Below are 17,044 nucleotides of genomic sequence, written 5' to 3'. Positions count from 1 at the left end.
CATCATCATCAACATCATCCTCATCATCACCCACATCATCCTCATCATCATCATCCACATCATTCTCCTCCTCATCAACAACACCCTCCACCTCCTCTTCCTCCTCCTCACCATCCACATCACCATCCACATCATCCTCATCATCATCATCAACATCATCATCATCATCATCATCATCATTGTTCAACCACAAGCACAATGCCTGGCACATAGTGGGCAGAGCATCAATACTTGCTGACTGACCATAAAGGGAGTTGCAACTGCAACTCAGATCCATAGAAGAATGGAAGACAGTGGGTAAGATAAGAAAATCAAGGTTGGCTTGGATGTCTGGGTTCCACCTCCTGTCTCTTTTTACCTAGCTGTGTGACCTTGATCAAGTCACTTTCTCTCCGTGGAAACTGACTGACCACTCTCTAAGGCTGCCTGTAAGACACGGGTGTTGAGTACTAGAAAGTATCATTTCAGCCAAGTCTGCACGGGCCCACTGGTTGCCGAAGGATGGGCAGTGCGGATGGAATTCCCTCTCCCCACCCACTGGGCAACACTGAAAACTCCAGTTCAAAGAACCCTCAGCTGAGGCAGGATGCTACACTCCATGGGCCAGATCCAACCTAGAGATGTGTTTTAACACTACTGGATGGGCCCACGTAGTATTCGTTTTCCAGTGTTAGTTGCCAAAGTTTAAAATCAGGGAGATTTCATAAAATTCCAGATTCTTTGCTTCTCTTAAAAAATCAGCAAATCTGGCAAAACTAGTCGTGCTTTCCTACACAGTGACAGTCAGGGGAGACTGAGTAACAGCTGCCCCCTTTATTTGGACATGGGCTTGGCTGTCTTCCACAGATCCCACCAGGCTCTGACACTGAAGGTCTTGCCAATTACGATCATCCTCTGCTGCTGTTTTCCTTGTAATACAGAAACTCCTCTGTTTCAAAAATGTGAAAGGAGAGATGGACAGGGAGGGCCAAGTTTCACCAAACACATTCTCCTGCATCCAATCAGCGGCACACAAAAATGTTATGTGGCGTTTGAGTTTGGACATGTCCTAGAGAACTGCTAAAGCCAGGGGTGAAAAGTGACTAAGGGCCCCACTCACTTCCTAACTGGGAAAGCAAGGCCCAGAGGGTATAGGAACTTTCTCAAAGTCACCCAGCAAATTCGTAACACAGCTGGGATTCCGCACATCTATGCCATAGTGCCCTCCCCACAGTCCCAGCTGAGAGGAAGCTCTGGGCCTTATGAGCCCACCCACGGGTGACAGAACCATGGCTGGGTACCTGATCTAGAGCAGCCAGGCCACAGGCTGGCCAGGAAACTATGACGCTACGAGGTGACACAGTAGGAAGCGATCTGCTTTTATAAGAACAAGCTGGACCAAGCAGTTTCTGACTCTCAGAAGCATCAGTAGGAAGTAGAGCGACAACTCGGTGAAGAGAAGTGATAACTGAAGATGCAAGAGCGGACAGAGAGAGAGGGCCGGGTGATATGGAGGCCGTGAGTGGGCTGAGTTCTGAGGAAGCAGAACGTATGAGGAAATAGGTACCGTGAGGAGGCAGTGGCTCGGAGGCAGCAGACACACCTGGAGAAGGAGTAAACCCTTTAAGAGAGTAGCTGCTACGAGGAAGCAGAAGGTGTGTGGGACTCGATGCTTCGAGAGACAGAAACAGGAGGCAGGAAGTAGCAGGAGCGGTGGGATTAGGTAATGTGAAGGAGAGGGCGCCACCCCACCAGGGAACAGGAGTTACAGTGAAGCGGCAACTAGGATGAAGCAGAAGCCACCAAGATGCCAAAACTCAGAAGCAGTAGAAACTCTGAACAGACCAAGAAATGATACCGAGAGTGGATGGTGAGGAATGCCGGCTGGCCGCAAGACAGAGAAGCAGAGAGGAAGAGAATAACTGAACCCCGTTCAGTGGCAGAGCCTCAGGGGCCACACCCTAAGCCCCCTCGGACCCAGGGCTAGCCTCCTCGAGGTCCAGCTCTGCTACAGTAACTGTCTGTGCGTCCCTGGGAAATCGGCTCCCTACTGGTCCGTATGCCATACTGCACACACACAAAACCCCACTCCTCCTGAAAACTGGAGCTGTCCTGTGTAATATGCTATTTTTTTCCAACAATAGAAGATAGTTGGATCACGACCCCCTAGTTCCTGACTCCTGGTCCAGAGCTCATCTCACTGCCCCAGATGGAGATGGGCCAGTCACAGCCTCTGTCACAGGTGGCAGGTGTTGGCACCTTCCTCTGCAGACACCGGCTGGAATTCCGGTGGGGTCACAGATTGGTGATCTGAAGGCCAGCCTACAGGCAGTTTGGTGTGGAGGGCTCAGTGATTCCCTGAGGCTGAATTTGAATGCCTATAGCCAGTTTTGCCTCAGTTCCCCCACCACTTGCTATCCATTTAAACCCAGCTTGCGGTTTTCATCTCTGGGCCCTTGGGCAACTGACTCGCAACTCCTGCTTTGGGCCCAGAGTTTTTCTGGGTAAAGTCGAGGCTATTGTATAGGTACTTATATGACTAAAGAAAATATTAATAGATGTCCGCAAACCTCTTATTGAAGAAATTAAAAACATTTTATTTGTGGACACAAATTTGAATTTCATGCCATGTTCACGAGTCATGAAATATTTTTCTTTTGATTCTTTTCAACCATTTTAAGAATGTGGAAGCCATTATTCTTAGCTCACAGGCTGTATAAAAACAGCCAGCCAGCTGGATTTGGCCCATGGACTATAATTGCTAAACCCAGCCCTGGACTGTCACCTCTGGCAGCACTGAGTACCCAGACATGGTAAATGCTCAGACAGGGAAAGGGAAGAAGCAGCACCACGTGATTAGTACGATAGGGCTGTCAGTCCCAGGTGGGCCCTGCCTTCAGGCCACTGATTACCACGCTCCAGGCCACCGACACCCCAGCCTTGCCCACCTTACCTTTAAAGTCAAACCACCACTTGAGAGATGGCTTTTGGGACGGGAAGAAGAACAAGATGGTGACAATGGACACGCCAGTGACAGCATCAGAAATAAACCTACAATGACAAGGCCCCAAAGCATGTGACCCTGGGCATCTCAGCAGGCCAAGGTTTGGCAGATTTGCAAATGAGGATTTGTCGAAGGGAATTAGGCCCACAGTGAAGGGGACATTGTTGGAGGCCACCGGATTCTGTTCTGCACTGCAATCAGCAGGGATGCAACCACCCATGGATGCAGAAGCTCTTTATCCACTGCTCCCCGGGGCATTTAGACTCTGCTTGAGCCAAACAAATGTTTATCCTCCCATTTCAAGGACCCTAGGAAGAGGGACTTGATCAAAGAGGGGAGAATCTGAGAGCCACAGAAGGTTGGGGTCTATGGTACCCCCATGCATCACCATAACTGGGGCTCCTGTAACAGTCCTGTATGTATTTGTTCAGCTCCTGCTTGCATTCCTCCTGGGATGGGCAGCTTAGTACATGGAGATGCAGCCCATTCACACCAGCAGAGCCCAGATGGAGCCCACCTCATAGCCCCTCAAAACCTCACTACCACCTTGCAAGGATCCACAACATGTCCTATGGAGACATTAAGCCCACAGAAGTCTCAGAAGTAGCCCTTGAGGGCAGGCATCTTCCATTTCAGATGAGGAATCTGAGGCTCCAAGAGCAATAGCAACTTGCTCAGGGCCAGACCATAGTCTGTAGAGGAGATGGCCTTGAACTCAGATACATCTGGCTCCCAGTTCAATGAAGCACAGAGCCAAGTGCCAACAAAAGGGCTTTCAGCCCACATATTTGGGAATAAGAGTATTCAAACAGCCAAGAAACTGGAAAAGATGGTCAATATCACTGTAATAGAGAAATACAGATCAAAACACATGCTAACAGACAGGCAAAACATGAAAAGGGTGATAATATCTAATGAGGATGTTGAGAAACACATGCTGGCAACACATTTCAAAACTTTACATGTGAATACCCCTTAATCCAGTTGTTGTACCTCTAGGAATTTATCCTCAGGAAATAATTGGGCTCTTGTACACAGATTATGTACTGGGATGTTCATTATTGATAAGATTAGAAAAAATGGAGGATTTTTAGCAGGGACATGTTTAAATACATTGTGTATTACCACATATATAATGAAATACCCCTCAGCTGTTCACAAAAAGGATAAAAGATAATATCAATTGTTACATTTGACATGGAAATACAACCAAGTTACCTTGTAAATTAAAAAAAAAAAAAGTAAGTTTTTATTTGCAGTATTGGACACGATCCAAAAAGGAATTGGTTAAATAAATTAAGATGTGCCCATTCTATAGACTACAATGCACTGTTTAAAAAGAATGAAGTAGGTCAGAAATAGCAAGTTGTCTATGAGCATATTATTGTATTTTCCATTTTTTTGTTATATGTAAACATATATGTATGTGTGTATGTATTAATATGGGTTGTGTGTGTGTACCTGAAATGTTATACACCAAACTGTTAATTGTGCTAATCTCTGGGGAATGAAGGAAAACTTTTACTTTTTCAATTTAGCATTGTTTGAGTTTTTTATAATGAGCATAATTTTGTAACTAAACAACAAAGAAAAAAGCAGATCACAAATACTATGTTTCATGTATATGTATAACTGAATCACTTTGCTGTACACCTGAAACTATCACAACATCGTTAATCAACTCTACTCCAATATACAATAAAAAGTTAAAAAAACAACAAATACTATGTTTACTGTAATCACATTTCTGTTTAAAAAATTCTTGTGTTTGCTAGGCTTCTTTTTAGTGCGTTTGCATGTGTTTTAAAATTAGTTGAATTGAGGTATAATTAACATGCCATAAAATGCACCCATTTTAAGGATATAGTTCAATGAGTTTTGCCTAATGTATATGGTCCTGTAACCACCAATGCGATCAAGATGTAGAACAGTTCCCAGACAGGTATTTTTTAAGTCAGAAAAAAGACGTACATCAGAACTGGAGACTGAGGTTCTAAGTGATTTTCACTATTGTTGGAATGTTTATAACACCAGTTTTCATTTGAAAAAAACCCCAAAGTACCTACATTTTGGAAAAATAAAAGAATGGTAATAAGAGCCACTTCCTTTGGCTCCATGATATTATATTGTTTCTTCCTCATAAGAACCCTCATGAAATTGGAACGTATATCCCCCATTTTACCAGGGGTGGGGGGAGTCTGAGGCTCAGAGGGTGAAGAGTGTAGGGCTGCTCTATCCAGTATGGTCGCCATGAGCCACATGTGTCTAGTGGACACTTGAAATGTGACAAGACTAAATGTGGCAAGTGTAAAACACACATCAGATTTTGAAGATTTAGTGTGGAAAAAAGAATGTAAACTAGCTCAACAATAATTTATTATATGGATTACATATTGAAATGATATAGTGTTAAATAAAATACATTATTCAAATTAATTTCATCTGTATTTTTTTTTTTTTTTTACTTTTTTATGTGACTACTAAAAAATTTAAAGTTACATTTGTGGTTCACATTACATCTCTATTGGATGGTGCTGATCAAAATCATCAGAGCTCGCCAAATCCAGAGGACATATCTTCCATCTAATCGTGTTCTAACTCACACCAGAATTTGACATATTTGCCCACTCACTCTTTCCTTAAACACTCCCCTCTCTTGGCCTGCGCTAGTCCGTTGCTCCAGTGTTTCCCCCTACCTCGCTGACTGCTTCTTCTCCATTTTCTCTAATGGGATCATTCTCTGCCCAGCTCCTAAATGTTGGGGTTCCTCAGAGTCTTCTCTACGCTTCTATATGCTTTCCCTGGCTGAGCCCATCAATTCCTAGGGATTTAAATTGGAAATTTATATGGTGACCCCCAGATTTATATCTGCAACCTGACTCCTCTGAGCTTCAGGCTTGCGCATCCAACTACCCTTTGCAGTATTTGAAAGGCATTCTAGACTTGACACATCTAAAACAACTCCAAAATGGAATTGTTGATAAGCCAGCCCCAACCCCCTAAAGAAATGTTATTCTCCAACTACCCACCTATGCAGGTACTCCTTTCCCTCATGTCCCCAAATCCCACCCAGTAGCAAGTCCTATCATTTCCAACTTTGAAATATGTCTTGTCCGCTCCATCTCCATTGCCACCACTTTCATTCAAGCCATCGAAGCCTTCGTCCTCAACCAGGGTTCAGTAAACATCTCCTATAAAGGGCACACAACACGAAAACAGCCACAGACAATACGTAAATGAATAGGTGTGGCTGTGTTCCAATAAAACTTTATTTGTAGATACTGAAATTTGAATTTCATATAATGTTCATGTGCCACAAAATGTTATTTGTCTTTTGACTTTCCCCTAGCCACTTAAAAACACTTTAAAAAATTCAAAAACAAGCGGTGGACCAGATTTGGTCCATGAGCCTTGGTTTGACGACCGCTGGGATCATCTAGGTGGTGGTATAGCTCCTAACTGTTCTCCCCACCTATATTTTGCCCCCACTATCCATTCCCTAATAAATACAGCTAACATTTGATTGAGCTCTTTCTAGGTGCCCTTCTAATCACTTGACATGTATTAACTCACTGCTCCTTAGAACAATTCAATGAAAATTGGACTATTTACAACGCCATTTTACAGATGAGAATGCTGAAGCACAGAGAGGTTAAGTGCCTTAAAACCCTCCAATAGCTTGCTACTGATCTCCCATTAAAAAAAAAAAAAAAAAAACAAGACCAAAACTCTTAGCATGTCCAACAAGACCCTTCATGGTCTGGTCCTCACCTGCCCTTCCAGTCACATGTCTGCCAATTTTCCTCCCTCCCACCAGGCCCTGGTTACACTGGGCTTCTTTCAGTTCTTCAAATGTTGATTTCCACCTCAGGCTTTTAGTAGATATTCCCAGTGTGTCTCTAATTTTTACTCTTCCTAAATTTTGGTTCTTTCCAGAACTATCCAAAGTCAATGCCCCCCACTCCATTCTTTTATAATATAACCCTCTCACTCCTCCTTTCATAGCACTCATTACAATTTGCAGTTATTTTGTTGTCTATTTGTTTTTATCTCTGTCCCCAGCTCTGGCGTAATGTTTAACACAAAATAGGTGCTCAGTAAAAGTTGTTTGAGTGAATGAATGAATGAATGATGTGCTCAGGGTTGCACAGTTTGTAAGTGGTGGAGCTGGCATTCGAACCCAGTTCTGTCTGATTCCAAACGCAAAGCTCGTAACACATGAGACCCTAAATGTTTTATCATCCAAACCTAAACTCTTTTGAGGGCAAAAGAAGGAACTGTTAATAATTACACGGAATGAAAGGTGGAAACCTAGCCCAGTTCTCCCCAGCTGCACTGCCTCCTCAGCTCCGGCGGCCCAGCCCCGAGTCTTCCCTGTTGAACTCCATCCCATGGGTCCCCAGAGTCTCACCCAGGGGTGAAGAGGCTGGCCCAGCCAGGGATGAACTTCGGGTCCCGGGAGAAGAGGAGGATGGCGAATATGCAGAAAAGGATGAACACGGCCTGTTCAGCAAACCTGTGGCACAGAGATGCAGACACCATGGTGACCGTGGGCTGTGGCCAGACCACAGCACAGGAAGCCCTCGGGCAGGGGCCCACTGGGTGTGACTGGGCCAGGCCCTATCTCTGAAAGCTGGAAGTAGTTCACTCCCCAGGTCGTCCGGAGAGTAAGGGGAGTGGTGCCCCAGGTGTAAGTGATTCCTTTCCTGGGGCTCCCATGCTGCCCTAGGATCCTTCATGAGCATCAGGCACCCCTCCCCACAAACCATTCATATCCTTCCCACTGGGAATTTCCCAGAGTCCTAGGGACAATCCAGAGAGGAAAAGAAAGTGAAACAGAGACAGAGTCAGAAAAGCAGAGAGAAAGGAAACCGACAGAAACAGAGAGTTAGGCAAAGAGAGAGGAACAGTCATACATACAGAGGGGGACAGACAGAGAGGGACAGACATGGAGAGAGGGGTAGACAGAGGCAGAAAGAGAGAATCCCTGAATGTTGGAGCAAATATCTACCCAATGTGCCCATTTCACAGATCAGGGAGCAGGGCCCAGAGAGGGTTAGTGCCTTGCCCAAGGCTACACAAGAAATTAGTGGCAGAGTCAGACCTTGTGTGAAGGCCTGCTAACTCTTAGTTATTTTCACTATGTGAGAAATACGCGCTAAACAAGGTTCTGGAAGCCACCCAAGGCAGCATCGGGTATTCCATGAACCAGGAAGGAAAGTGTGCATTAGGCGGGAAGGTGACAGGTTCCCCCTCCAAGTTCAACCTGAGAGGCTTACTGGTCCTCAGGGTATCTACCCCAGTGACAGGGCAAGAGCTGACTGTGTAAGTCATCTCCCTACACTCCATCTCTAGGCTCCCAGGCCACTGGTCCTGAAATCCCCCTGGGACTCAGTCTCCAAGGGGGTCAGGGATTAAGCCAAGAGGTAGCTCTCCTGAAAGTCTAGTACCTGGCTCTCTCCCCACCCTGAGGACCTCTGTGCCACGTACTTGATGGGCCCCAGGTTCTGGAATTCCTCCTGAATCATGGCTCGAGCCCTATTTTCTGCATCACTTCTGATCTCAGATTTCTTCTTCCTCCAGCCCCTGAAACAGAAAGTGGGGAGGTTAGGAGTGGCCACTGCAGTCTAACTAACGTCTCACCTACCCCACCACCATCTGGCCAGGTCTCACTATCTCTGTTTTGGAGACTCTGCAACAGCCTGCTGAGTGGTCTGCCTGCCTCTATGTTCCCTTTCTAAAATCTGTTCTGCCCACCTATAGCCTGGATAGTCTTTTAAAAATGTGAATCTGATCATATGGCTCCCAGGTTTAAAATCCTCTAGGGGGTCAAACAGACTCATGAATAAACAGACAAACCAAGGAAATAAAATAGAAAGTCCAGAAATAGACAAAACCATAAATGGGGATTTAATCTATGATAAAGTTGGTATCCCAGCTTGGTGTAGAAAAGATGACCTATTCAGTCATTGATGTTAGACATACAGATCAATGGAATCGAATTGAGAGTCCAGAAATAAACCCACATTTCTACGGTCAATTGATTTTTGATAAGGGTACCAACACCATTCAATGGGGAAAGAATAGTCTTTCATCAAATGGTGCTAAGACAACTGGATAGCCACATGCAAGAGGATGAACATGGACCCCTACCTCATACCACATACAAAATTTAACTCAAAATGGATCAAAGACCTAAATAGAAGAAGAGCTAGACCTGTAACATTTTTTCGAAGAAAACATAAGGGTAAATTTTCATGGCTTCAGATTAGGCAAATATTTCTTAGACATGATACGAAAAGCACAAGCAACCAAAAATAGATAAATTGACTTCATTAAAATGAAAAATGTCTGTGTGTCAGTAAATGGTATCAGGACAACTGGATGGCCAACTGGAACAAAAAAAAAGTTGGATCCAAACCTGTACCCCAAGGTTGGGTCCTTACACTGCATCCTAAGGATAAGCTCCAAATAGATAAAAAAATTTAAACATAAAAAATATTAAAATACTAGAAGAAAACATGGAATTATTCTTTTATAACTCCTATAATGGGAAGACCTTTCTAACTGTAATTGAAAGTTCAGAAGCCACATAAGAAAAGATTGATAAATTCATCTACATAAAATGTTTCTAAAAAATTCTGCATGAAAGAAAGCACTATAAGGAAAGTAAAAAAAATCAGGAAAAAATATTTGCAACTCATACTCAAAATAAGCACTAATCTTTTAATATAGAAAGAGTACTCAAAATCAATAAAACCAAGACCAACAATCAATTTTTTAAATGTACAAAGGATATAAACACACAGTTTAACAATTCACAGGAAAGGAAATACCAGGGTCACCCATGAATATATGAAAAGTTTTCATATTGCTCCTCAATAAGAAAAGTTTCTCAAAATTACTTCTAAAATAAATGCAAATTATTTTTCTCTTATCAGATTGGCAAAAATCCACTTTGCTGCATGGAAACAGGCACTCTTATACATTGTAAATGGGGGAACAAATTAGTGCAATTCCTATGGAGAACGACTCGACAATATCTATTAAAATAAAGTGTTTATTCTCTGACCCAGAAATCCCTCCTATGGGGCTTCCCTGGTGGCGCAGTGGTTGAGAATCCGCCTGCCAATGCAGGGGACACGGGTTTGAGCCCTGGTCTGGGAAGATCCCACAAGCCACGGAGCAGCTAAGCCCGTGAGCCACAACTACTGAGCCTGCACTCTAGAGCCCGCGAGCCACAATTACTGAAGCCCGTGACCCGTGAGCCACAACTACTGAGCCTCCGCTCTAGAGCCGGTGAGCCACAACTACCGAGCCCACGTGCCTAGAGCCTGTGCTCCGCAACAAAAGAAGCCATCCCAATGAGAAGCCGGCGCACCGCAACGAAGAGTAGCCCCTGGTCGACGCAACTAGAGAAAAGCCCGCGCGCAGCAACAAAGACCCAACGCAGCCAAAAATAAATAAGTTAATTAAAAAAAGAAAGAAAAGAAAAGAGATCCCTCCTATGGAAATCTACCTTACAAAAATACCTGTTACTATACAAAATGGTATCTGTCAGGGAGACCAGTCGCCAGAAAACATACAGTATCTGCTTGTATTTGCTAACGGAAGCTCTGAAAGATTACCCGAGAAACCAATAACAGTGGATACCTGTTTGGGGGGGACGTATTGGGTGACTGGGTAATCGAAGGCATGGTTGGGAAGAATTCTCACTGCATACCTCTTTGTATTGTTTTTGATTTTTGAACCGTGTGTATGTGTTGCTTATCCAAATTAAACAAATAAACGCTTCTTTAAAAACTCGCGACGGTTCTTTTTTATGAAGATCCATGGCCCACAAGGCCCTCAGTGATCTAACCCAGGGTTTCTCAGTCTTGGAGCTCTTGACAATATTGGGGCAGGATCATTCTTTGTTGTGGGGTGGGATAATTCTTTGGTATAGGGCGTTGACTTGTATATTGTAGAATGTTTCGCAGCATCTCTGGCCTCTACCGCATGGACCCCAGTAGTACTTCCTCGGCTGTGACAACCAAAATGTCTCCAGACGTTGCCAAAAGTCCCTGGGTCGGGGTGAGGCGGGGGGAGGTAAAATCATGCCCAGTTGGTCATTTTGCCCCATTGCCCACAAATCTCCCTCACACCCTGAACTCAGTCCCTGTAACTTTTTTCATTTCCAGGAGACCCCTGGCTACCTCTGGCCTGGGGGCCTTTGCACTCATTGTTCTATCTGCCCGGAATGCTCTTCGTCACCCCGATCTCCTTCTCTCCCTTTACTGAGTTAATCTATTCACTCTTCCTATTCCTGCTCAAAACGCACTTTCCCAAGGAAGCTCTCCTGCCCTGCCAGTAAGGTGAGAGCCCTCTAGCGTGCACCCTCAGATCTCACCAACCATTTCCCTCCCAGCACTAATCATGACTGGTATTTCTGCTTTGATTAGCCGTTCACTGTCTGTCTCCCCCGACCTGGACTGCAAGCTCCCCAAGGGCAGGAACGCCTCAGCCTTGCCCAGGGGCTGCATCCTCAGCACCTGTGACAGCATCAGGCACGTAGCAGATGCTCGGTGGATACTTGCTGAGGGAAGGCGGTGTCACGGGATTGGCCGGAACCTTTCCTGCTACCCACCCAGAAACACCTCTCTCACTGGGCTTCCCTCCACCTGCATTTTCTTCATCACAGCCTCCTCCGAGACCAAGTATTGCAGATGTCCAAGGAACAGGCAGACAGGAGAAAGGGGCTCTGTTTCAGGCTCAGCACTGGGCAGTTTTCGCACTCTCCCTCATTTAGACTTTATTTTAGCTGTAGCTCATTATTATCCCCCATCTACAAGTGAAGAAATTAAAGAAGTAAAGGCTCAGGGAGGTGACAGAGTTGCTCAAGGTCACGCAGAACCATGATGTGAAGTCTGGTTTATCTGAGTCCAATGTCTGGGCTTGCTTCTCTCGGCTAAGCTGGGCTTTGAACCCTGAGTTTCTGCTCTGAGGGATCAAGGAACACCACGATCAGAGCCTTTCTATTCTCAAGGTGTTTTCACATCTCTTTGATCCGGAGTAGCTCTTACCGGGCCCATTTTACAGATGAGAAAAATTAAGGCCCAGAGAGGTGAGGGGACTGAGTCAGAGAATGACTTTATGACATGCCTGCTACCCCAGCCCTGAGCTGCAGCTCCTATTTTTAGTATTCCCCAAACTCCAGGCATTCATAACCTACTTTCACAAATGTTCCTATAGCCACATACCACAGGGCTCATGTTTCCTTAATATTTTCCTCCAACTAGACACAGCATTCTAATTAAAGAAATGTATTTAAATGGAAAACTTTCTACGGCTCCCGTATGTAGAAAACAAGAATCACTTGTCATACATAGAAAGTACCCACGAAAATAAAGACATGAAAGCAAAGCAAAGTGGCTAGATACCACTGCTGGCTTTAGTCTCTGGGCCTGAGGTTTGCTCTTTCTTTTTTAAAAGGCTAATTTGGAAAGGTTAGAGAGTTAAAGTTTTTCCTCACCCTACTGAGACTTTCTCCCCAACATAAGCAGATCGATTCTACATGAGTCGATAAAGGAATATTTTTCTCACTGTCTGAGTCAATGTTATTTGATACCTTGTCCTCATGACCCCCCAGACTCTCTCCTGTACTGAGGTCCCGTGAAATGGGAAACGCTACACATCTTCTCCTCTGATATGAGTGTGTACCTTACTTAAGTAACAACACTATTAGTAATTATTGATGGTGAGCGACATTCACTGAGGGCCTGGGCTTAGCAGGCGAGTTCCCACACCACCTGCAATCCCCACATCCCTGGGAGGCGAGGAGGACTACAGGCACCACATCTGACATGAAACTGTAACGACTTAGGAAGGCCACTCGCTACTGAGCACGGTTCATCCCGCCGCAAAGCTCAGGTGAAACACCTGGGTACCTCAGGGTTATCCCTCCATACAGGAAGGAGATCCAGAGCCAGGCCACCAACAGGAACATCAGCATGAGAGGGAAGGCGAAGATGAACCAGGAGCCGAAATTCACCACGTCGCACTGTGGGAAGAAACTGGAGAAAAGAGGGAGGTGAGAGCCCGCCGGGGTCAGCCACGCCGATGGATGCACATATACTTACAGAGGAAAACTAAAGGAAGTATGCTCAGTATTAACAGTGGGATTGAACGTTGTTCAAATTTCTTTTTCTGTATTTTCTGAGTGTTCTATAATGTGTCTATATCGTGCATGATCAGAATAAACTAATAAAATGTATCTGGGGAGCAAAGGCCAAGGAGAACATTCAGGGCAGCCATTTCCCTGTCTCCCCAGGTTCCCCGACGGGGATTCAGAACCCCACGTTAACCCCATATTCCTTTCAAATACCCTCCTTCCTGACCAGAAGGTCCTAGCTTGTGCAATTAAATGTTGTATATGATTTGCATGTAATTTGCGTGCACTTTACTCAAAATCCTTCATGTTTGATACTTTTACTTACAGCTCCGGCATTTTCCCCTTAACTTCTTTTCAAGTTGGAACAAAGCCTTGCTCACATCAGAGCAGACAGGCAGCCTAAAAACCCTCTGATAGCAAATGCCCTCTCATTCTCCCCAACCCCCAAATCAGGAACAGCCCCTGAGGCCCCCAGAGCCCACGTCTTTCCTGTCCAGCCCTGGGGATGTGCTCCAGCAAGAACTAATACCCAACACTCTGCTTTGTCCTCCCAGTCAACTGCCCCTTTGCTGGTGCTTCCTGATAATGGAGGAGACTAAAGGGTCAGCCCAGATCGTCCCTACATCTGAAGCAGGACCATCTTGGCTTCTGGTTTTCCAGTCTCACAGCCAAGTCTTGCTCAAAGAATGGAGACGAAAAGACACCGAAGGTTTGCAGTGGGCTGAAATCAATTGGGGAAATACCTGGCCCCCATCCCATACCTCCCGAATCAGAATCTCTGCAACCGAGATCCAAGCATATTATTTTCACCTTCCCTGGAGACTCTAAAATGCACCCATGGCTGAGAATCACTGTTTTTCATCATACTCTTAAAATCAAAGGATTTGAGAACCTGAGAATACGGTGCAGGGTTAAGGTTTTAAAATTGGTTCATGACGTAAGACATGGGCGTACTTAAGTTTTCTCATGAAAATAACTTTGACTACCCACAAGTATAGTACTGATTTATGTACACCAAGCCCACTCTCAGGAAGACCAACCCAACCAGCTTTCCCTCCATCATCCCAGTAAGCCCTTGATTCTTTGGTTGAATACCAGATAAAGAAGCTGGCCAGCACATGTGGCCATGTTGAATACCAAATAATTTTGTTGCTGTTTGTTTGTCAAATGCTTACATTCATAGATTAAATGCATCTCCACTGCAATGAAATCTTAGAAACCCCACCTCTCAGAATCCTGGAATCTGAAAATACTTAGAATCTTGAAGGATTCTAAGGATTTTTTAAATCTTCAGACTCAGAGGTTTGGAATAATGGAATCAACGACAAGCCACCTTGTCGAATCCTTCTCTGCTTCTCACGCCCTGACGGATGGCCACCCAGCCTCTGCTTGAACAGTTTCAGCGATGGGGAGGTTTCACTTCTTGGCAGAATCCACTCCACTGCTGGCCCCTGTGGCTGGTTGCAAAGCTTCTCACGGCACATCACAGCCACACACCAACACCTCCCACCGGGGTTGGTTTTAGAAGCAGATGTCATATCGTGTCACCCCTCGGCTCTCAGCTCTCCTCTGACTCCCCATCTCACTTTTAGGAAGAGCTGCATCCTTACAATTGTTGCCTTAGTCTGGGCTCTTCTTACCTTATCCCCTTCTGAACCCCAGCCTGGCTGGTCTTTGTGCTGTTCCCCAGGACAGTCCCACCTTTGAACAAGCTATTCCCTCCGTCTGGGATGCTCTTCCCTCCTGTGTCCACAAAGTTCACCCCCTCACTTCTAGGTCTCTGCTCAAATGTCACCATATGAGAGAGATCACACATCCATGACCAACCTACATGAAACAGCATCACTCCTGTCACCTCTACTCCATTATCCTGCTTTATTTCATAACTCGTCACACCAACATATTATATATTCTTTTGCTTTTTCCGGTATTGCTTGTCTCTCCCACCAGAATGGAAGTGTCCCAGAGTAAGGACTTTGTTGGGGTTTGTGCATCGCTGGGTCCCCAGAGCCTGGCCAATAGAAGACATTCAACAGACACTCCTGAATGTTGGATGAAGGAGGAGGAGAAGAGTAGAAGGAGAAGAAACCCCAGTGCTGGGGAGGGGGGGGGGGGGCACTGGCTTTTACCTCTTGAGCTGGCCAAGCAGGATGAGGTTGGGGGCCGTGCCCGTGAGGGTGGCGGTGCCCCCGATGCTGGCCGAGTAGGGGATGGAGATGAGGAAGCCCTTCCAGATGTTCCTGCGATATTCCTCCTCCTTCTTGGAGTTAGCCTGGAGATCCGTTGGAGCCTCCGCCTCCTCAGGACAGTCTTTGCTTTAAACAAACCCAAAGAGAAGCCATTCAGAAGACACTCAGAATTCCTGGCCTTATGGGGAAACACACTGCCCAGGACGGGAGAGCTAAGTGAACTTTCTAGAAGGCAATTGGCACAGGCTCCAAAAACCTCTAAAAATGTGCAACCCTTCAGCTTAAGTGGTCTACTCTAAGAAGTTGTCCTAAAGTAATAATTGGTATTAAATATAATTTAAATGGAAAACAACCTAAATATCCATCAAAAAGGGATTGGCTAAAAAAGATGATCCTCTTTCTGGATGGAATACCAATGCAGCTATTAAAAATGGTGATTTAGATGGGTGTTTATTGAAATGAAAGATGTCCATTATATAAAGTGAAAAGGTAGGTAACAGCACTACTTAGTTTTTTTATTTTAAAAATATGCACATATTTCATGAATATAAGAATATTAAGAAAAGTCTAGAATGGTATACACAAAGTTGTTTTGGTGCCTTTCTTGGGGACGGAATTATGGATTTTTTTCCTCTTTTACTTTTTATTTGTATTATCTGGGTTATTTTCCTGGTACAGTTGAGGAGTTTGGGGAAAAAATAAAATTAAGAATCGTTAATTATATGATTAAAAGATAATGATGTTGACACAAATCTATTGAGGTGAAAAGATGTCCACTACACTCCATTAAGTGAGGTGATGCGTTATAAAGTGGCATATGTAGTGTGATCAATTTTTTTAAATAAAGAAATGCACTTATGTATATAGAGAGATATCAAGAAACAGTCTAGAATAGTATTTACCTAACTGTTCTAATCTATCTTTGGGAGTGAGATACTGAGTACATTTTTCTTTTCGTTTAAGAGTTTTTTTCTTTTTACTTGTGCAATTATAAAATGTTTATAAGTGAATAAAACTAAGAATTGTCCCTGCGTAACAAATCAATTTCTTTGAAAGAATGAAAGATAGTTCAAATATCTTCAGGCCTTAATTACTAACATGAGGGGCCCCTTCTCCAGAGGGCAGTGGGGATGCGATCTGGGTCTGAAAGGAAGACAACGGCTGGAAGCAGCTGGAGACAGATGCCTTGGCCTGACTTTTCAGGGTGAGAGGCCTGGTCAGGAACATGTGGCCTCCCTCAGACCTGGGGCCCCAACCAGACTGAGCCTCACAGGAGAATGAGAGAGGGAAAGGGCCCTCAGGCTCATCTTGTTCACTCCCTTCCTCGTTTGGATGGGAAACGGAGGCCGGAGTGGGGCTGGGGACTCCATCCAGTGGACATGGAGCTCCAGAGAGTGGGGATCAGCTCTTTTCCAAAAGACTCAGCACAAGCTCTGCGTGGGCAGGTGGTTCCCAGGTTGCATGGTAGTGAGTAGCTGGGCCAACTATAGAACCCAGATCTCAAAGCTGTACTCCAAGCCCCCAAACAAGGTGCCAGGAAGGAGCGCAGGCCATGGGATAAGAGAAACTCATGTAAAATCATGTCCCTCCTCTGCTAGAACCCTCCACCAGCTCCCATCTCATTCAAAGTCAAAGCTACATCAATGGCCGATGAGGTCCCACATGCTCTGTCCCTCTACCATTGTCTTCCTGCCACACAAGCAATCTCTCTGACCCCCACCT

At 45.0% G+C, this 17,044-nt stretch overlaps 1 protein-coding gene across 3 annotated transcripts in view; it reads right to left on the bottom strand.

Annotated features, from left to right (window-relative positions):
• The window catches only part of SLC13A3 (solute carrier family 13 member 3), a 77,415-nt gene that overhangs the window by 17,186 nt on the left and 43,185 nt on the right, over window positions 1-17,044 (bottom strand). For all 3 annotated transcript variants that reach the window (XM_068525291.1, XM_068525289.1, XM_068525290.1), the window contains 5 exons: window positions 15,263-15,448; window positions 12,910-13,035; window positions 8,474-8,569; window positions 7,395-7,499; window positions 2,933-3,030 (listed from right to left, as the gene is read on the bottom strand). In XM_068525291.1, coding sequence (XP_068381392.1) covers window positions 2,933-3,030; window positions 7,395-7,499; window positions 8,474-8,569; window positions 12,910-13,035; window positions 15,263-15,448 — 611 coding nt within the window. The remainder of the gene's footprint in view (window positions 1-2,932; window positions 3,031-7,394; window positions 7,500-8,473; window positions 8,570-12,909; window positions 13,036-15,262; window positions 15,449-17,044) is intronic.

This window comes from Eschrichtius robustus, chromosome 16, assembly GCF_028021215.1.
Source record: "Eschrichtius robustus isolate mEscRob2 chromosome 16, mEscRob2.pri, whole genome shotgun sequence".
Taxonomy (NCBI): domain Eukaryota; kingdom Metazoa; phylum Chordata; class Mammalia; order Artiodactyla; family Eschrichtiidae; genus Eschrichtius; species Eschrichtius robustus.
Note: the sequence above shows the minus strand (reverse complement) of the source record. Positions and strands in the feature narration are given on the sequence as shown.